This window comes from Symphalangus syndactylus, chromosome 12, assembly GCF_028878055.3.
Source record: "Symphalangus syndactylus isolate Jambi chromosome 12, NHGRI_mSymSyn1-v2.1_pri, whole genome shotgun sequence".
NCBI lineage: Eukaryota > Metazoa > Chordata > Mammalia > Primates > Hylobatidae > Symphalangus > Symphalangus syndactylus.
The window spans coordinates 88,362,830-88,383,516 of record NC_072441.2 but is presented as its reverse complement, the minus strand read 5'-3'; the positions used below and the strand labels follow the sequence as shown (position 1 = coordinate 88,383,516).

The 20,687-nt window shown below is 46.3% G+C and overlaps 1 protein-coding gene across 2 annotated transcripts in view; it reads right to left on the bottom strand.

Moving 5' to 3' along the window:
- Positions 1-20,687, bottom strand: part of LOC134734442 (sodium/potassium-transporting ATPase subunit alpha-4) — a 36,479-nt gene that overhangs the window by 5,473 nt on the left and 10,319 nt on the right. For both annotated transcript variants that reach the window (XM_063626960.1, XM_063626961.1), the window contains 12 exons: positions 17,771-18,039; positions 15,454-15,652; positions 15,103-15,212; positions 14,768-14,902; positions 10,758-10,947; positions 10,443-10,615; positions 8,167-8,303; positions 7,623-7,773; positions 7,136-7,304; positions 5,619-5,773; positions 5,263-5,386; positions 4,198-4,343 (listed from right to left, as the gene is read on the bottom strand). In XM_063626960.1, coding sequence (XP_063483030.1) covers positions 4,198-4,343; positions 5,263-5,386; positions 5,619-5,773; positions 7,136-7,304; positions 7,623-7,773; positions 8,167-8,303; positions 10,443-10,615; positions 10,758-10,947; positions 14,768-14,902; positions 15,103-15,212; positions 15,454-15,652; positions 17,771-18,039 — 1,958 coding nt within the window. The remainder of the gene's footprint in view (positions 1-4,197; positions 4,344-5,262; positions 5,387-5,618; positions 5,774-7,135; positions 7,305-7,622; positions 7,774-8,166; positions 8,304-10,442; positions 10,616-10,757; positions 10,948-14,767; positions 14,903-15,102; positions 15,213-15,453; positions 15,653-17,770; positions 18,040-20,687) is intronic.

Below are 20,687 nucleotides of genomic sequence, written 5' to 3'. Positions count from 1 at the left end.
CGTCTCACTCTTGTTGCCCAGGCTGGAGTGCAATGGTGTGGTCTCTGCTTACTGCAACCTTTGCCTCCCGGGTTCAAGCGATTCTCCTGCCTTAGCCTCTCGAGTAGCTGGGACTACAGGCGCCTGCCACCACACCCAGCTAATATTTGTGTATTTTTAGTAGAGACGGGGTTTCACCATGTTGGCCAGACTGGTCTCGAACTCCTGACCTCAGGTGATCTGACCGCCTCGGCCTCCCAAAGTGCTGGGATTACAGGCGTGAGCCACTGTGCCTGGCCAGGTCCTCACTCTTTAGACCCCACAGCACTTCACAGATGTCTCTGTTTTAGCGCTTTTCATGTTGTATTATGATCTGTTTATGTTTTCCTTGCCTGACTGAGAGCTTCTCAAGAACAAGCACTTGCCTTATTTAGCTTTATGTCCTCTCCCTGTGCTTAGTTCAGTGGATGGCATGTAGCATGGCTCAATAAATATGGATTGAATTAATAAGAAGGATAGGGTAAGAGAAGAATGTGGAGTTAGAAAGGAAGGCAGGGCCGGGCGTGTGGTGGCTCATGCCTGTAATCCCAGCACTTTGGGAGGCTGAGGCGGCCGGATCACGAGGTCGGGAGATCAAGACCATCCTGGCTAACACGGTGAAACCCTGTCTCTACTAAAAATACAAAAAATTAGCCAGGCATGGTGGCGGGTGCCTGTGGTCCCAGCTGCTGGGGAAGCTGAGGCAAGAGAATGGTGTGAACCCGGGAGGCGGAGCTTGCAGTGAGCTGAGATCATGCCACTGCACTCCAGCCTGGGCGACAGAGTGAGACTCCATCTCAAAAAAAAAAAAAAAAGAAAAAGGGAAGAAGGCAGAGTCAGGGGATATAGGTCAGAAAGGATGGTGGGGCCAGAGGACAATGTGAATACAGGGGGGAAAGAAATACCCCAAAGAGTGGTATCAGGTAAGAGACATTCATTCATTCGTTTGTTCTTTCATTCACACTTTACACATAAGGAACTTAGAGTCTAGTGGGGAAAATAATTATGCTAACCATGTCAGCACAATAGATAGGTTATAAATGAGAGATCGCAGAGTGCTATGGGAACATAGAAGAGGTGCATCTAAATTAGACTGGAGAGAGGCCGGGCACGGTGGCTCAAGCCTGTAATCCTAGCACTTTGGGAGGCCGAGGTGGGTGGATCACGAGGTCAGGAGTTCGAGACCATCCTGGCCAACATAGTGAAACCCTGTCTCTACTAAAAATACAAAAAAATTAGCAGGGCGTGGTGGTGGGCGCCTGTAGTCCCAGCTACTCGGGAGGCTGAGGTAGGAGAATGGCGTGAACCCGGGAGGCGGAGCTTGCAGTGAGCCAAGATGGTGCCACAGCACTCCAGCCTGGGGGACAGAGCCAGACTCTGTCTCAAAAAAAATAAAAAAATAAAAAATAAAAATTAGACTGGAGAGAAAAGCCTATGTTTTAAAAACTAAAACAGCATGTTTATAAATAACTCGTAGATCAAATAAATTTGAAAATCTGTAGGACTGCACAATAATGAAATACTACATATCAAACCCCATGGGATGTGGTAAAGTTGTACTTGGAGAGGAATATAGAGCCTTAAACAATAGAAAACGAAGGCTGGAAATTGATGAGCTGAGCATGGAACTTAGAATAAGACCAATGTCCGTTGCCGTTACCTGCATCACTCCCTGTCATTTCTTGAAGATTTTAGTTTCTGACACTGTTACTCCACTATTACTTCTGTGCTTGTTTTTGGAGATTGAAATGTCCATGTTGATGATCTTTCCAATGCCATGGCCTCACAGTTCCTTGATCTTCTCCTCCAATGATGTTGTCCTCTACTCCCCACCTGGGCTGCTTGCTCCCATCCTGAAACTCTAGATATTATCCTTTCCAATACCTATTATTTCTCTGTAATTTCAAGCATCTTTCTCTCTCTGACCAGCATTTTTATAATTCCATCTCACTCTAATATCCTAGTTCCAACACTTCTTGGACCCCCTTGGACTTACAATATTTTGATTAAATATATTATGTATTTGGTTATTATCTGTCTTCCCATCCCTAACTAGAAATAAGCTCCATGAGAGCAATAACTTGATGATTTTTGTTCACTGTCATATCCCCAGGCCCTAGAACAGTACCTGGTACATAGAAGATGCTCAGTAAATATTGTCTGAATGAACAAATGAGTGGGGGAATCACTGGAATTAATGAAAGATATTTAGAAAGTAAGGAGCAATCCTTGCTTCTAGCAGTGCATCATGCACTTCCCAGGTGGGTGGCTCTATACTAGATTATCTGAAAATTACAGTCATAGAAGAGACACGGAAGCGCCTTTATAGAGTTTGTTGCTCAGGGCAACTGTTCTCAACACATTTTTGTGATACTTCAAGATGTCTTCAGTGTGCACGGGGGAATTCTTAACTTTTTACCTCAAATTACTTTTAATTACCTTTAATTTATTGTCAGTAAATTTACGTCATGCTGCATCTTGGCAGCAGGGAGGAAGTATCAAGATGGAAAACAAGGGCTTGAGCTGGGAGTTGAGATGTCGGCAGGGTGCACAGCAATGAGAACTTTGGGTGTCGTTGGATCCTGCAGCAGTGTTGATAGCTGGGAATATTGACATCTGATGGCCTTATAAGACTCAGCTAGTGGAAGCCAACTGTATGTGAGGGGCACCTTCCCAACAATTCAGATTTGAACACAATTTGAGAAACCTGCAATTGGCTTGGTTTGGAGACATCATGGTGAAGTGGGAAAATGCTGGGCAGGGATCAAGAGTCCAGAATTCAAGTCCAGCTCTTTTAGGGATTCACTGTGGGACTTTGAGCAAGTTACAGAATCTTTCTAGATCAGTTTCCTCATCTATAGAATGATGATAATTGACTCTATGACACTACAATTCTAGCAATAATTGCTGTCACATGTCACATGTCCTACTGTCTTAGAAATTGGGACAGGAGTATTCACAGGAGTATTCACCAAAAAGGCATACCTACTAAAATTCTTGAATACATATTGTTGGGGAGAGGGCTTCAGTTTGAGCCTCATTCATCTTGGTTGTTAGAAAAGACAACTATAGGGAGGCATCATCTAGGTTAAAAAGGTTTAGAATGATTAGGAAGGGATATACAAAGAAAATAGGTTTTCAGAGTTTTTTTTTTTTTTTTCTTTGAGATAGAGTCTCGCTCTGTCGCCAGGCTGGAGTGCAATGGCACAATCTTGGCTCACTGCAATCTCTGCCTCCTGGGATCAAGCGATTCTCCTGCCTCAGCCTCCTGAGTAGCTGGGATTACAGGCACCCGTGACCGTGACCATTCCCAGCTTATTTTTGTATTTTTAGTAGAGATGGGGTTTCACCATGTTGGCCAGGATGATCTCGATCTCTTGACCTTGTAATCCGCCTGCCTCAGCCTCCCTAAGTGCTGGGATTACAGGCATGAGTCACTGCGCCCAGCTGGTTTTCAAATTTTATATTTATTTATTTATTTATTTTTTGAGACAGAGTTTTACTCTTATTGCCCAGGCTGGAGTGCAATGACGTGATCTTGGCTCACTGCAACCTTTGCCCCCCGGGTTCAAGTGATTCTCCTGACTCAGCCTCCCGAATGGTTGGGATTACAGGCACGTGCCACCACGCCCGGCTAATTTTGTATTTTTAGTAGAGACGGGGTATTTCCATGTTGGCCAGGATGGTCTCAACTCCCAACCTCAGGTGATCCGCCCACTTCGGCCTCCCAAAGTGCTGGGATTACAGGTGTGAGCCACTGCACCCAGCCTCAAATTTTAAATCATATCATTTGAACTCTCATGGACAAAGAGTATAAGAGGAGAGGACCCAGCATCTATTTCTGGGGCAATCATGATTGAAACCTGGGAAAAGAGAAACTGGCTCAGAAAAGTTGATATGACAAAGACTCCAAGGCGCCAAAGGACCCAGACAGGCAGGGCCAGACAACAGACAGGAGGAGCTAACCAGAGTGAGCCTATGCTAAACAGAAGAGGATTTACTGTTGTGGCTGAAGACTGAGGGCAAGTGTGAGAAGGCTCATACAAGACTGAAGAAAAGGCATCAGCTCTGTTTGTGTGGTGCTTCCCTTCTTCCCTCTTAAAAAATTTGCTACACCCACTCTCCCCTGTCACTCTCACTCTTACTGGTCTCAGCTCCTACCTTATCCCTTCTACTCACCCACTGCTGTCCGTAGCTGTCCTCCAGGTCATTCAAGTATTTATCTTCCCAGTGGAGGCGGATGCCCAGCAGATCAACAGGCCTAAAACCATTCTCAGCCAGGATTACAAAGTAGGTAAAGAATCCAGCCAGAGCCTGGATCATCCCTGTGAATGACAGAGTTGCAGGACAGGGGAGCCTGGTTCAGAGAAGGGCCCCAAAAGGTAGGCCAGGGGAGGGCTGGGGGTTGGGACTTGCTTCTGGCTGGGCTGGTGTGTGTCTGAAGAGTAATGTGGAATAATCTTGCCATCAGCTGCCTGATCCTGTCATCTCTCATCTCTGTGGGACTTTCCTTTAAGCCTTGACATTTGTTTCTAAACTCTGACCCAGAGTCAGCTTTGAATCACATAATCTTAAAACTAAAAAGGACTTTAGAGGCCACTGATTCCCTCTCCCAATTTTTTTTGTTTTTTTGAGACAGGATCTTATTCTGTTCATCACTCACCCTGTTTTCTGAAATACCATTGCACCTGGAAACTCAAGAACAAAGACTTCTAATGACTCTCAAATGTCTGTCAAGGCTGACCCCAATACAAATGATATCTCTGTCTACAGTCTTATTTTTCACTACTTTATAAAGACGAAGGGCTCTACCAACCTGGTTTATTCACTCGTCTCTAACTGTGCCATATGAAATTCCCCACTCCTTTGGTCTCCCACACCTGACCATACACTTACTAGTCTAAGCCCCACTCTCCTACACCAAATTTAAGTCCTATTTCCTATAAGGCCTCTCTGGCTATCCTCATCATGGTGAGCCTGCTTGCTTTGTAATCCTGCAGCATGTTCTGTCTATACTCATCACTTAGCACTTGGAGATGCTATCATTTTATGTATGTTTGTTCCTTTTGTACTGGACTCTAAGTCAAGGGCAGATCAGAGATGAATGGTTCTTTGTGTTTTCAGGGCCTAGCACAGTTTGTTGCTGAGAAAATATCTCCCTGACTTCCAAACTGAGATGGCTCACGTTGCCAGGCAGGGGCAACCACTCCCTGCTCCCTCCACCCCTCATTCCTCTGGGCGCACCAATCTGTCCATAGGCCATGCCAATGAGACGGTGGTTCACCAGATTATCCGTCTTTGGGTTCCGTGGAAGCCTCTTCATGATGTCGCTTTCAGCTGACTCATAAGCCAAGGAGATGGCAGGGACCTGGAGGATGGAGGGTGGGGACGACAGGGGTCACAAAGTTCAGAAGGAAACCCAGCAGTAATTCAAGCTCTAGCATTCTGTCTTGACGCAGCCTCAATCCATCTCGCAGGAGGTGCGAGAGCTGGGTCATGAGTGGGTTGTCATGAGTTTTAGTAAGATAGCTCCAGGTGGAAAGCAGGGAGCTTAGGAGACAGAATTCTGGGAATCTCTTGCTCACCAGCTTGGCCCTTACCATGTCAGTGCCGAGATCAATGCAGAGGATGGTTATGGTTCCCAGAGGCAGGGGTATACCGAGGATGATGAACATCAGGAAGGGTGTGATCTCGGGGATGTTGCTGGTCAGGGTGTACATGATGGATTTCTTCAGGTTGTCAAAGATCAGGCGGCCTGGGGAGGATGGTCAACCTCCTGTGAGAAGCCCTGGGAGAACACGCCTCCCTCAAACCAGCTCCGGGACAGACAGGCCACCTCAAAGAAGTGTCACAGTCCAGGAAAGGGTCTGGAGGTCCTAGACCTCCAGGGTCCCAGTATTGTTTCTAAATTGTGTGCCTTTTAATCAGAGCCATGCCGTCTGTGTACTCTTTGTTCTTAGATTCACCCTAGCTAACGTTATCTGATCTCTGAAAATTAGCAGGGTTGGTTGGGCCTGGTTAATCCTGCGATGTTTGAGAATGTCAGTATAAAAGCCTTTACAAGATTAAGGCTGAACTGGAAAGAGCCAGTTCACACAAGGCTTGGGACAGGCTTGTGTTCAAATCCCGTCTTCTGCCATAGCTAGCTCTGACCTTGGGCACCCTCACCTCTGTGAGCTTCATTCCTCCTGCCTTTGCAGCAAGATTGCTGCATCCACCTCTGACTGCCTTTTCAAAGATCGAATCCCTGTCTGCACTCTCTGCTTGGTCTGTCCCATGGCACTTATCTTCTTTTAACATACTATATAATTTACTTATTTTATTGTCTGTCATCCCCACTAGAAATTAAGTTACATGAGGGCAGGGATTTGTGTCTTTGTTCTCCCTACTATTGTATCCCCAGCATCAAGCATAGTGTCTCCCACATAATCAGTGTTCAAATGAACTTATTGAATTGAGTGGATATAAAATACCAGGCAAAGTGTCAGGATTACACAAGGTTTCAATAAAACGGTAATCATTATTATGATGTGCATTGCCATATGTTTTAGTAAGATAGCTCCAGGCAGAAAGCAGGGAACCTGGAATGCAGAATTCTTGGTCCCTCCTGTTCGCAGGAGGGCATTCTCTTCACAGTTCTCTGGGGAAGAAGGTGTGTAATTGGGCTCATGCAGTCAATTCATGGGTCAAGCTCCAGCTGATCCTGATGTGTCACCATTATTTAGGCAACAGGTTTCTAGGGGACCCACCTAAAGATTTCGGTGCATGGAATAGTCCTAGGGGTGTGGCTACATCTTGGAACTGGCTGTGGGCCTACTTGAATTCCAGTGAGAGGACAATGAAGATACTATGTTATACCAGAGTCTCAGTCTCCCTGACAGGAAAATAAAATGAATAAAGGGGACTTTTCCCCGATCTCATCAAAAGGGGTTGCAGATAGTGATGGTCTATGTACCAGCTGATCTAATTTGCAAAATTTTGTCGTACAGTGATTTTCTTCTGAGCCCGTACAGGCTCATGGAGGTTGGATGATGGGAAAACGGAAAGAGGGGATGTACACCAACCCCCACCTGAGTCCAAGGTTGAAGTCTCCACCCTGGGCACCCTGCCTCCTCACCCTCCTCCACCCCCGTGACGATGGAGGCAAAGTTGTCGTCCAGCAGGATCATGTCGGCTGCCTGCTTAGAGACGTCAGAGCCAGAGATGCCCATGGCAATGCCAATGTCAGCCTTCTTCAGCGCAGGGGAGTCATTCACCCCATCACCCGTCACGGCCACAATGGCTCCCTGAGGAAGTCCAGACAGAGGGAGTGAAAAATTTATTGCATCAGATCCAGAACTAGTCCTAAAGATCAGTACGCTTTCTGCATCCCTTGTTTCCTGATGTAATCATGCTTGATCTAGGGCTCCTGTCCTTCTCCCACTCCTCCTGAGATATTTAAACTTTCAGGGAGCCCCCAAACTGAAGGCCACCATGGAGGTTCCAGATGGGGTACTCTCTGGAGTCTCCTCTAGCCCAGCCCACATGTTCCTCTGCTTGGTTTGGAACGGGGCTAAGCCACAGGAGTTCTGCCAGTTTCCTTGGGGATCCTTTTCCTTCCTTACCAGCCTCTGACATCCCTCGACAATGATGAGTTTCTGCTGAGGGGAGGTCCGAGCAAACACGATCTCAGGGTGGTTCTGGAGGATCTGATCAAGCTGCTCGGACTGTACGTCCTTTAGTTCTGCACCATGCACCACAATGGCTTTGGCAGCACTGAGGGAAAATAATTTCAAAAGGCTAGTTTTGAGTGTTGAGAATTCACCAGGGATCTTGGCGCCAATCTTGACTATAGCTTCATTGCTTCTTCTTTCAACCTAGTCTCCTCACTTGTCCCCAGCCCTATATTATCTCCAAATTGACACATCCTATTCCCTCCCCACGCTTTTGCCAACCACTCGTTTCTTTACCGCTTTCTTCATCTTGCTTCCTTTGAAAACCCACTGACATATTCACTTTATTTTCCTATTATGTTTTACTTTGTAGTGTAAACCCCACACATCCTACCTATTGAAGGAGACTCCAAGAACTTTAGTAAAGTGACATCTGGGTGGGGCAGGCTGGGGATGGAGGGAACATGGCAGATCTTGAGTTCTTTAGTGATCTCACCTGGCATCAACCTTGCTGATAGGGATCTTAAGCCGGGCAGCAACTTCCTCTGCTGTCTCAGTGCCTTCTGAGATGATACCCACACCCTTGGCAATGGCCTTAGCTGTAATGGGATGATCTCCTGTTACCATAATCACCTGGGTTGGGAAGGGGAGGGAAGAGGAGCAGAATCATCTTCAGAGCCTGGATGCTTCATTTTTCTCCTCTAAGAACTGACAGACCCTTTTGAAAAAAGGTCTTTTTTCTGTTAAAAAAAAAACTGCTTTTTTCAACGAGGGTTTTAGTCGCTCATTCCCAAGAACTTGTGGTATAGACCAAAAACCATGCTACTGTGATTTCAACCCTTGGGAGTGGGTCAAGACCATGAGACCATAAAACAGGACAATTTGGGTCCTAGATTTGCCAGGAATAAGCCAGAGATTTGACTATATTCAGAATTTCATTTAATTGCTCCAGAAGCTATTCTGCTTCCTCAAGTGCAAAGACAGAAACACCTACACATAGAACAAGTGGTAATAAAGGAATGTCTGGAATAATCCATCTGCCTAGCAAAATTTCATCTAAGGCCCAGTGCATTGAAATTCTCACTCTACCTGTCTTCTTTCTGTGGCCTCACCGAGCCTTGGTTTCAGCTTGGTTTTGGATACCTGGTACCTAGTCCTGTCCCATTTCTACCCAAAGATGAATACCCAGGCCGCGTGCTTTCACAGCATTCCGTTCCTGCCATATTTCAGCACTTGCCACACTTCTCTGTATGGTGATTGCCTGTTTATCTCTCTTCCCCACTGGACTGAGAGCTCTGCAAGGGTGGCTTCCTTGTAAAGTTTCCTGCCCTAGCATAATGCCTAGCACATAGTAAGCCATCAACAAATAATTACAGAATGAAGGAATGGAGGAATGATCACTACCTGGAAACCACTGCTCAGGGTTCCCAAGTCCCTCCCAGCACACATGGCCCAGACTGACCCCGGACAACCTGCCAACAGTCACAAGTCTAACATACAGCCAGTTCCTGAAAGAGTGACTCTCTAGGCTCAGACTCAGACCACGCTACACCGGTTCGGCCAAGAGATCTTTATTGGAGGCAGCAGGCTAGGCTGGGCAGGAGACACAGAGAGAGAGCGGTGGGGGTTTGCTTCTTTTATGCCCAGGAGGGCTGCGTGGGTTGGGGTGGGGCTTAGAGCGAGGCGGGAAAACACCTCTCTCTGATTGGTTTTTCCTTTGGCGGGTTTACATTGAGGAAGAATAACCTGGAACCAGCGCCTTTAGGGTGCTCTTGTTACCTAACAGTTCCAACAGAGAACACCTAGTTCTCCTTGAATACCTCCAATCTCCCAAGTCTAGGAGCCAGAATATACAGGTAATCCAGAATGTAAGGTATGAGCAGGGAAGGTGTCTATATCTAAGCTGTAAAGATGTATATGATGAGTCTTAGAATTTGACCTGGGAAACATGGGACACAGAGCATCTCAGAATTTGAAGAATCCTATTGCTGCCATCCCATGAAGTTCAAGGCCCACCCTGACCAAAGAGGATTTTCTACCTCTGGGTTTGTTCTGAAGCTGGACTTTCACTCTTGCTCTGACCGATTTTTGGTTTCCAGTTTTTACACCTGGGCATATACCTCTTAGAGCAGCTGCTCACACCCATTGAAGATCCTTCAGCTCTCAATATCTCATTCTCACTATTGCCTGGTCCAGAGCCCCAGCCCTCCTAGCCTCACCCTTTTACCACCCATTTCGGCAGCACATTTTACACGACGTCTTCTGGCACTTTGCTATTCCAAGTGTGGTCTGCAGACCAGCAGCAACAGCATCGCCTGGGGGCTCGTTAAAAATGCAGTCTCTCAGGTTTCCCTGGACCTTCTGAAGCCAGACCTGCATTTCAAAACAATCCCTGAGGGATCTGCATGCACGTTGGTCTGAGAAGCACTGGGCTGGACACTGGTTCTCAAACTTCTCTGCTCATTGGAATCTCCAGGAAAGTTTTTAAAAATACTGTTGCCAGGATCCTATCCTGAGAGTTTCTAATTAAATCGGTCTAGGGTGTGTCCTAGACATCCGATTTTTAAAGCCTCCCTGGTGATTCTAATGTTCAATGCAAGTAGAATTCTAACTAAAGAGGAAACTTGCTATTAAGTAAAAATCATAAGCCCAAGGAAACATAAATCGGCTCAATTAAACTAAGATTATTAAGCATCTACTCTGCACAAGGCCTTCTAGTAGATGCTTCAACTTGTGACAGGTGAGGGGCTCCTGGGCTGGGCAAGTATTTACCTTAATTCCTGCGCTGCGACACTTGCTCACAGCATCAGGCACTGCAGCTCGGGGAGGGTCAATCATGGATATGAGGCCCACAAAACAAAGGTTGTCCATGGGGAAATTTCTTTCATCTGTATTAAATGGGAATCCCTTGGAGAAGCTACTAGGCAGATTCAAGAAGCAGAAGCCTGGAGAGACAGAGGGAGGGACCAGTAGTCATCCAGCACTCTACATTCCTATCTGCTTACCCCAACATCCTTGATTTCTCACCCCACAGATAATAACCATTTTGATGCCATTCTTTTAAAAACTTCTCCCAAAGCTCCTCACCTAGCACACGTTCCCCCAGACCTCCCAGTTCTAAATAGGCATTTTGGAAGGCTTCCTTCATTTCATCGTTCATTGAGTACTCCTGCCCATTCAGAAGAAAAGTAGAACAAAACTCCAAGATCCTCTCCGGAGCACCCTTCATCATCAGTACGTGGGTCTGGGAGCTGTCCTCCCGAAGGTGGATGGACATCTAGGGAGAGCAGAGGCAGCACTGATGGGACAGGAGGAGAGACCAAGGATCAGGGGCAAAAAGAAGGGGAAGGTTTCAAAGGTAAAAAGACAGACAACGTGTTTCATACCCCCATTTCTTTTGTTCCCTCTCCTCCCCAGTCACATCTCGCCCCAGGTTGAGCCCAGCCCCTCCTCCTTTTTCCAGGAAACTGCAGCCTGGTATTATTTGCACAGGAATCTCTATTATCTTCTCAGCCGGAAGCTCCCTGGGGGCAGAACCAGTACTCTCACTTTCCCCCTGCATCTTTGCCAACTGGATGGCGAGAGAGCAGAAATAGTGGGGCTGGCAAAGAAAGACAGCAGAGTAGACAGGAAAGAAAAAGAGTCTGAAGGCCAGGTGTAGTGGCTCATGCCTGTAATCCCAGCACTTTGGGAGGCCGAGGCGGGTGGATTGCTTGAGGTCAGGAGTTCAAGACCAGCCTGGCCAGCATGGCAAAACCCCGTCTCTACTAAAAATACAAAAATTAGCTGGGCATGGTGGCATGTGCCTGTAATCCCAGCCACTTGGGAGGCTGAGGCAGGAGAATCGCTGGAACCCTGGAAGCAGAGGTTGCGCTATTGCACTCCAGCCTAGGTGACAGAGCCAGACTCCATCTCAAAAAAAAAAAAAAGAGTCCGAAGACCTGTGTTCTAGGGCCAGCAAGAATGCATTATGACCTCAGGTCAGTCCATTTAACCTTGCAAAATCTTAGTTCCTTCGACAAAACATAAAAGCCTCTGCCTTGCCTCCTTCATGGGGTTTTTTGTTGTGTTTTGTTTCTGTTTTCAAAGATAGAGTCTCACTCTGTCACCCAGGCTGGAGTGCAGTGGTGTGATCTCAGCTCACTGCAACCTCTGCCTCTGGGTTCAAGTGATTCTCCTGCTTCAGCCTCCCGAGTAGCTGGGATTACAGGCACCACCACTATGCTGGGCTGATTTTTTGCATTTTTAGCAGACACGGGGGTTTCACCATGTTGGTCAGACTGGTCTTGAACTCCTGACCTCAGGTGATCTACCCACCTTGGCCTCCGAAACTGCTGGGATTACAGGCACCGCCAACTATGCCTGGCTGATTTTTTGCATTTTTAGCAGAGACGGGGGTTTCACCATGTTGGTCAGGCTGGTCTTGAATTCCTGACCTCAGGTGATCTGCCCACCTTGGCCTCCCAAACTGCTGGGATAACAGGCATGAGCCACCACACCTGGCCCTTCATTGGGTTTTTATAAGAGATAGTGTAGAAAATACTTTGAAAACTGTGAAGTACAATCCAAAAATAAGTTAGTCATTCCAGTCCCTGGGCCTCTGTCTCCTAAAAGCGTGAGAAGTCTCCTGAGAGGGGCTAGCTAGTGTGGTTGGGCATGGGGGTCCTTGTGGCTGTGGTGGGGGAGGGAAAGGGCACATTCATGAAATGAACCCGAGGGGACAACCCGCAGCAAGGAGAGAGAAATGTGGGTTTTGCATTTCCTCTTGATCTCTGATGTATGAAAAGGAGCTCTCCGTGGGGTTCCTCTTGTGATGGACAGGAAATGCCCGCTAGGTCGCCTGTTGAGAACAAAATCGACGCATTGAAAGGAACAGCGGGAGTGCAGAGGAGGCCAGACTGTACTGCCCACAGGGTAAGCAGGGTGGGAAACCAGTGCACAAAACGTGGTTACAACTGTTCTGTTCGTTTGTTCAGTTACATTCAAAATATGCTTAAGCAATTAAGAGGAAGAACCGTAACTCACTTAAGCAGAAAGCTGGAAAAGGTTTAAAGAGCTCAGTTTTCTAAGCGTTCAGTAAAATGTGTTGAATAAGTGAAGGGCCCAGGAGGTGATGGCAAGACCTACTAGTAATCTGGTCACGGAAGAAAATCACATCTTGATAGAAAATTACAAATAAAAGAGACGGAGGGAGAAGTTTGGAAATGCTGGAACAGAGCATCTTCTTCGTTTCATTTTTATCTCAGAGGGAAACAGACCAAGCTCTGCAAACCGCCAGCGGTCTGAGATGTCTCTTGCAAAGACTGGAGTCTCCACCTTTAGGGCAAGCTAAGGAAGGCAGCAAACTGAGGGCCTCCCAGAGCAAGTGCCTGCCAGAGCTTGGTGGCCAGCGGCACAGCCTGTCACACACGGTGAACCACTGAGGACAAGTCTGCCATTTGAGCCGCATGTTCAGTAGCTCAGAAGAAGCACCAGCATAGTCATTTGAGAGAAAGTCACTATTTGTTGGATGCCCCAACAAATGTTGTGAATGTGTTTTGCTTTTATTTTGAATCACATGGAGGGAGAGGTACCTAATTCTTTCCAGTTAAAGGCTATGCTGCCGTCAAAGGCCCTGCCAAGCCACAGAATTCCTGTCTGACTAGTGAGGCCACTAAACATCAGAAAAAAAATGGGAATAAGTTTGCCACTTGGGCCTAAGAGACCTATTTTATTACATTGACTAAAAACCAGTTGAGACAAAAAAGGATAGATCTATTTAACCCTTACTTGCGCAGTTTTCAGTGTAAAACTATGAGTAATTCAGTTTAAAAAAATTTATATAGAGGCCAGGCATGGTTGCTCACACCTGTAATCCTAGCACTTTGGGAAGCTGAGGCGGGTGGATCACCTGAGGTCAGGAGTTCGAGACCAGCATAGCCAACATGGTAAAATCCCGTCTCTACTAAAAATACAAAAAATTAGCCGGGCGCGGTGGCACATGCCTGTAATCCCAGCTACTCGGGAGGCTGAGACAGGAGAATCCCTTGAACCCGGGAGATGGAGGTTGCAGTGAGCCAAGATCGCGCCATTGTACTCCAGCCTGCACAACAAGAGCAAAACTCCATCTCAAAAAAAAAAAAAAAAAAAAAGATACCAGCAGACTTGGGAGTCTCATTGTCATTTTCTCTGAGACATTTTACCCACACCTGAATGTCTGGCCTTTTCAGTAATGCATGGAGTTGAAGAATCTACTTCCCTGAGCAAATCGTGATTGCCCCGTGGAACTCAGCTTACGCCTGGCAAAGCTCCAGTTCTGATAATGCCACTGTTCCTGCATCCTACCATAACCCTCTCTTCAGTCTGCCCAGATTCTACTTTGGAGAGAAACACTCTCTTTCCTGTCCCTTCACAGTCCCTCACTCAGCGTTTCCCCTGCTCTTGTCCACTCCTCCCGGGAGAGTGGACCAAAATGTTCCTGGGAAATGAAAAACTTCACGAACACGAACACATGTAATTAGTTAAGGTTACACAGAAGTAGGGGAGGCCCTAATCTAATATGACTTGCGTCCTTATCAGAAAAGAAGATACAAGACACACAGGGGAGAGGGTCAGGTGCCAATGGAGGCAGAGACCCCTGATCGCCTACCCGCTGGCAGCCACTAGAACTGCAAGTCAAGTGTGGGATGAAAGGAAATACTTGATGGCTAATGAAATAAAGTGTCTTGCAAATGCAACCTAATTCTGCAGTGGCAAATCTCCTAGTAGACACAAAGGGGCCTCCTAACAGCTGCATGTGACTCTAACATGACTTTCACCAACCAGCTTCTGCTATCTACAGACATTTCAGAGAGGATTTTATGACTCACTTTTTCCCAAGTGGCACAGCTCAGAGCTCTGCGTAGGACTGACTGATGCCTCTTCCTTTATCACCTGTTTCGCCTCTCTTTACCTGTTTGTCACGTTCTCTTGATGTGAGTCTTCTGTTAATTGGGATGCAGGTTCTACTGAGCTCCTCTGCTGCTCAGAGGTGAAGTTGAAGGCAGAGGCAAAGCTCCCCTTGCCCCAGTGATGAGCCCATCTCCACCACCATTCTCCTACCTTTGTGGGTTCTGTACCTGGTACTTGTTGGTAGAATTGAAGGGAATCTCTGCCACCTTGGGGTTTTTCTCTCTCATCTCTGCCACAGAGCTGTAAGACTGCTCGATGAACTTGAGGAGGGCTGACTCGGAAGCATCACCTGTTGTGGCCCTCTGCCAGGATGGGGTTTGTATAGTAAGCCCCAGGGGCATGCTATCTGGGCATGAGGCATACCTGTGGCAACATGGAGAGGGGACAAATGGGGAGGGCGGGTACCTGGGGGGAAATTACTGAGCTCCAGGAGAGGATTTTTTGGGAGAGGGCAGGTTACACCCTGGACACTGAGGTACCCTCTTCCCCTTGGGCCTGACACCTTAGCAATGGGCAGGATCTCCTGATTAGCCTTAAAGTCAGCCCGGTTGCAGAGGCCAGCGATTTGGGCCAGGATAAACCAGGTATCAGAGCTCTTGGTAAATGTTTTTCCTAGGGAGAAAGAAAAGAAGAATTGTGAGCAGGGAATGAGAATTTTAAGCAAGTGGTTATTCACATCCTCTTTGGCACCCAGATACTTCACAGGAGCAGCATTTCTTTTCCTTCACACCTCCCTCTTCTCCACTCCACTTTCAGGCTCCCTCCTCTCTGTCTGGACTCACCATTCTCTCTCAGCTCACTCATCACATCCCCCAAATCCCTCCACTCTTGTTCCACCAATACCACTAGTCACCAGTCTGTTCTTCGGTGATGTCGGCCTCATACACGGTCTTATCGAACCACACGTGGGCGACGGTCATGCGGTTCTGGGTGAGGGTGCCTGTCTTGTCTGAGCAGATGGTGGAAGTGGAGCCCAGCGTCTCCACCGCCTCCAGGTTCTTCACCAGGCAGTTCTTCCGTGCCATGCGCTTGGCTGTGAGGGTCAGGCACACCTAAAGCCAAGAAGAGAGGAGAGAATACACACGGGAGATGGAATACTCACACCATTTTGCATTGTGGACATTTGATCATTTTTAATGCTATTTTAATTTTTTGTGCTTATTTCCCTTTTGTTCCCACCTACTCTTTAAACATTTCATTTCTGGCTGTGGTAAAGGAAATTAGGAAAGTGATTGTGGTTTGTGCTTTATGGTAAGAGTTTCAAAAAAGAGTGTATTTTAAAAAAATGTCTTTTTCTGTTTTTGTTTTTGAGACAGAGTCTCACTCTGTGTTACCCAGACTGGAATGCAGAGTATGATCTTGGCTAACTGCAACCTCCATCTCCCAGGTTAAAGCAATTCTTCTGCCTCAGGCTCCCAAGTAGCTGGGACTACAGGATGCACCACCATGCTCAGCTAATTTTTGTATTTTTAGTAGAGACAGGGTTTCACCATGTTGTCCAGGCTGGTCTCGAACTCCTGGGCTCAAGTGATCTGCGCACCTTGGCCTCCCAAAGTGCTGGGATTATAGATGTGAGCCACCGTGCCTGGCCAAAAAAGAGTGTATTTCTTTGCCAGGGTATCATAGACAGGGATCCTCTTTATTCCCCCCTGGAATATTCTGCTCCCTCAGGATATTTGCATCTTTTCTATTCAGCAATCTCTTTTTCATTCAAGTTTAGGCCACACCTTTTTAAGTCCAATCTTTCCAGGGACCACATAGATAGCTAATCTTTTATGGTGGTATAAGATGCTAGGTGTGGAGAGGGTGTTGGACCAATAGTTTTTTTTTTTTTCAAGACAGTCTCATTCTGTCGCCCAGGCTGGAGTGCAGTGGTGTGATCTCGGCTGACTGCAAACTCCACGTCCCGGGTTCAAGCCATTCTCCTGCCTCATCCTCCCGAGTAGCTGGGACTACAGGCGCCAGCCACCATGCTGGGCTAATTTCTTTTTTGTATTTTTAGTAGAGACGGAGTTTCACTGTGTTAGCCAGGATGGTCTCGATCTCCTGACCTCGTGATCCGTCCACCTCGGCCTCCCAAAGTGCTGGGATTCTAGGCGTGAGCCACTGCGCCCGGTGGACCAATAGTTTAAACAAAGAATGTGGAGGAGATACCAATGATATCACAGCATTGGAAAGGACTTGAAAAATCATTTAAACCAAAAGACTTTTGTTGGTCGTGAAGGCAACGTAAGTCAAGTGTGAGGCAAGATTGTTTTAAAAGCTAATGAATTCTTAGGCTGTGGTTATGTAAGTATGGACTTCTAATAGTAGGATTAGGGGTTATAATTTATTTACATAATATCACTAGTCTCTACATTTTTGTGCTAGTCCAAACATACCCCAAGTATTATTGTCATTTCTCTTTTAAGAATATTGACAAACTAGAGCATACCCTCAATAGGTGATCATCAAGACAGGTGGCCTACAGACCATGTCATAGGAAGAATGGCTAAGGGAAGAGGGATTATTTCACCTGCTGCCACAAGAGTTTGAGGGGACATAATGGCTACCATCAAAAATCTAAAGGGCTAGTCTGTAAAAGAGAAAGAATTGACTTATTTTGTGTTTCTTCAGCTGGGAAACTTAGGACAAACAGGGATTTATAGTTCTGCTTAACACAATGAAATTTAAACAGAGCAAGCCAACAATGAAATGAATTGAGACAGAAAGGGGTGGGCTTCCCAATTAATAGAAATAATAACCATCTCCCATGGGTTTTACAGAGGATATTCAGCATTGGTTGAAAGGTTGAATTTATATGATCTTTGAAGTCCTTTCCTGTAAGATTCTATAATTCTAAATTAATCTTCTTCCATAAACTGATGAATAAATTGAGGTCTGGAGATGTTAAGTGAGTTAGCCAATACTAGAACTCACTCTCAGTGACTGATAATCCAATGCGTTTTCCATTGAAACTTGCTTCCTCTCTCATTGAGGAAAGAGAGGCACCAAAATATATGGGCAGAAGGGGTCAGTATAATATTGAGAGCTAAATTATTCCTGATACCTATGTATATATCAGGAAGACTCTGCACTTGAAAGGTTCAACAACAAAAGAGATGCTAGTGATCCCTTTTCCCTGGGGTGGTTTATCTGCCCTGAGGCCATTTTCCACCCTGTCTACTCACAGTGACCGTGGCCAACAGCCCCTCAGGCACATTGGCCACAATGATGCCAATGAGAAAAATGATAGCCTCCAGCCAGCCATAGCCCAAGAGAAGTGAGAGCACAAAAAAAGTGACACCAAGGAAGACGGCCACCACAGTGATCAGATGGATGAAGTGTTCGATCTCAGCAGCGATAGGTGTCTGGCCAACCGTCAGGCCTGATGTCAGGGAGGCAATTCTGCCCATCACTGTGGAGTCTCCCGTAGCAATCACAATACCCCGGGCGGTTCCTGTGGATGAAGCAGGAGAGGGCAATGTGATGTTCTGATATGATAAGAAGTATAGATATTGGTCTCTGCCCCCACTTCCTGACATAGAACTTCTAAAACGCTTAAAGATAGGGGTGCTAGGAGAATCTTTTGTTCTAATATTTGGTCTTTGACTCAGTTCTGGACACAGAGCTCCTGAGACCTTTGTAATTTCTTGAGTGATAGGAGTGTCTGACACAGAACTCTTAAATGCCTTGGAGTTTCCTGGGTGATAGGAGTATCTTTGTTCTAATGAGGTGACTCTTGGTGGGTTCCTGGATAGCCACAGGATGGGGCTGGTGGCCAGGGCAGATAACCATGTGATTAGAGGGTTGGAACTTGCAGTTCATGGACTGACCTCTTTGGAGGGCAGGAGGGATGAAGGTTGAGTTGATCACCAATGGCCAATAATGTAATGGATTATACCTATGTAATGAAATCTCCATTAAAAACCTCAAAGGACTGGGTTTGGAAAGTGTCTACGTGTATAGCCATGTGGAGGGTTACTGGAGGGCAGCCCGGACAAGAGAGGGCACGGACGCTCCTCCATGCTCCTTCCCATGTTCCTTGTCCTATGCGTCTCTTCCATATGACTGTTCATCTGTATCCTTGTAATATCCTTTATAATAATGGGTAAACCTAAGAAAGGTGTTTCCCTGAGTTCTGTAAGCCATCCTAGCAAATTAATCAAACCTGAGGAGGGAGTTGTGGGAACCCCAATTTATAGCCAGGCCATAACCTAGGACTTGCGATTGGGGTCTAGAGTTAGGGACTGTCTTGTGGGGCTGAGCCCTAACCTGGGGGATCTGATGCTATCTCCAGGTGGATTGTGTCAGAGCTAAATTGAATTATAAGACACCCAATCATCGTCCTTTGGAGAACTGGTTGTTGGTGGGGAGAACTGTCTACACATGTTGGACACGGAAGTGTTCTGTGTTCAGTGTGAGTGTAGAGAAAAAAAAAAAAAAAGCTGTTTCTTTTTTTCCATTAGAGATGGTCACCCAAGACATGCCAAGTCTGAATTGAGGAAGCTGTTTGGTTTGGTTCCTACAAAGAGGAAGCTGTCGATGGTCAAAAACAAAGTGGAGACTCAAGGCCCTCTGAGAGGTCATTATGTTCTGCTCTCCTCATATTTAGTTTATACAAATAAAGGTCTTCTAGTCTGAAAAATCTCTGAAGAGATCTCACAGTTCTATAAAAATACCCAATTTTATTGCCTAATTGCCTTCACTGTCAAGAAGGCCTTTATATACTTAATCTGAGTATCTTCTATTGCTTATATAGTTCTTATCTTGCCCTCAGCAGCTGAGGAGTTTCTGGATCCCAGGAATAGTGGTTACCCTTCTGGTAGAGCCCTATGTTCCAACATCTCCTTATCCCCTAACCCAGTGGTTCTCAATTGCAGGCAATCCCTACCCACCAACCCCCTTCCCCGGGGACATTTAGCAATGCTTGGAGACATTTTTGGTTGTCACAACTGGAGTGGAAGAAGGCTGCTACTGGCATGCAGTGGGTAGAGGCCAGCGATGCTGTTAAACATCCTGCCATGCAGAGGACAGCCCTCCTGTCCCGCACAACAAAGAATATCCAGCCCCAAATGTGAGTGGTTGAGAAATCCTGCTCTAACCTGCGCCCCCTCCCTGCTTTGCTGGCTGGAGCCAGTCTGACCTCTGCTGGGTAGCACGGGCCATAACAGCTGGGCTTCTGTGCTTATGAGGTCCCTCTCTCCTCTCCACTAGCACTGCCCCAGTCAGAAGAGCAGCTTGGACATCACGTTTGGCTTTACACACACATGATGCAGGCCACTCACCTTGAAATGAGGGGCATGACAAAATTCTTTTCTTAAAGTAATTCTTCCTGCTTTACCATAATGACTGAAATTTCTACCATTAAAATCAGAGCCAGAATCACTCAGACAGGCAACATATCACTGAAACTGCATTTATTTTAAAAGCAGAAAGACTCAGGGCTGGAAGTTCAGCTTTCTAAATTACTAGCTCTTTTCCTTGGGGCAAGTTACTTAAACGCTGAGAGTCAGGCTTCTTCATCTTTAAAATGGAATGAAAGCACTTCCTAAACTGTGAGGACTGAATATTTTTAAGAGTCTAGAAGAAGGTTAGGCACATCACAGGCACTTGAAAATTAGTTTCTTTCTTTTCATCATTTAGATGAACTTAGGGTTTCCAGTAGGACCAATATAGAATCATACTTGTGACTTAGTAGGAGCAGCTCTAATCTGGGAGCCCCCATGAACATTGTTGCACGTGGTGGTCTCCTTTTTCTAAGGTTGCCTTTAGCTGTATGAGTCTGAGAGCAGGGTCCTACTCAAGGAGCAGACAGGTCAGGTCAGTGTTTATGTGGAGGAGGAATCCTGAAAAGGTTCCCAGGCCGAGGCATTCTACAGATGGGCTTCAAACTGGTTGCCAGAGGCATATATTGGGTCCTGTGGAATGAAGATGCTGAAATACTTGAAAGATGCTGAGGAGTTTCCTATTTTGGGTCAGGTGGAGGAAGGTGGGTAGTGTATGGTGTCACCTACATATATATCTTGTGTCATGGTTTAGTCTAATTTTTCTATTTTATTCCGTCTGCTATGGTTTCCTCACGCTTGGAGAAACGGGATTTAATAA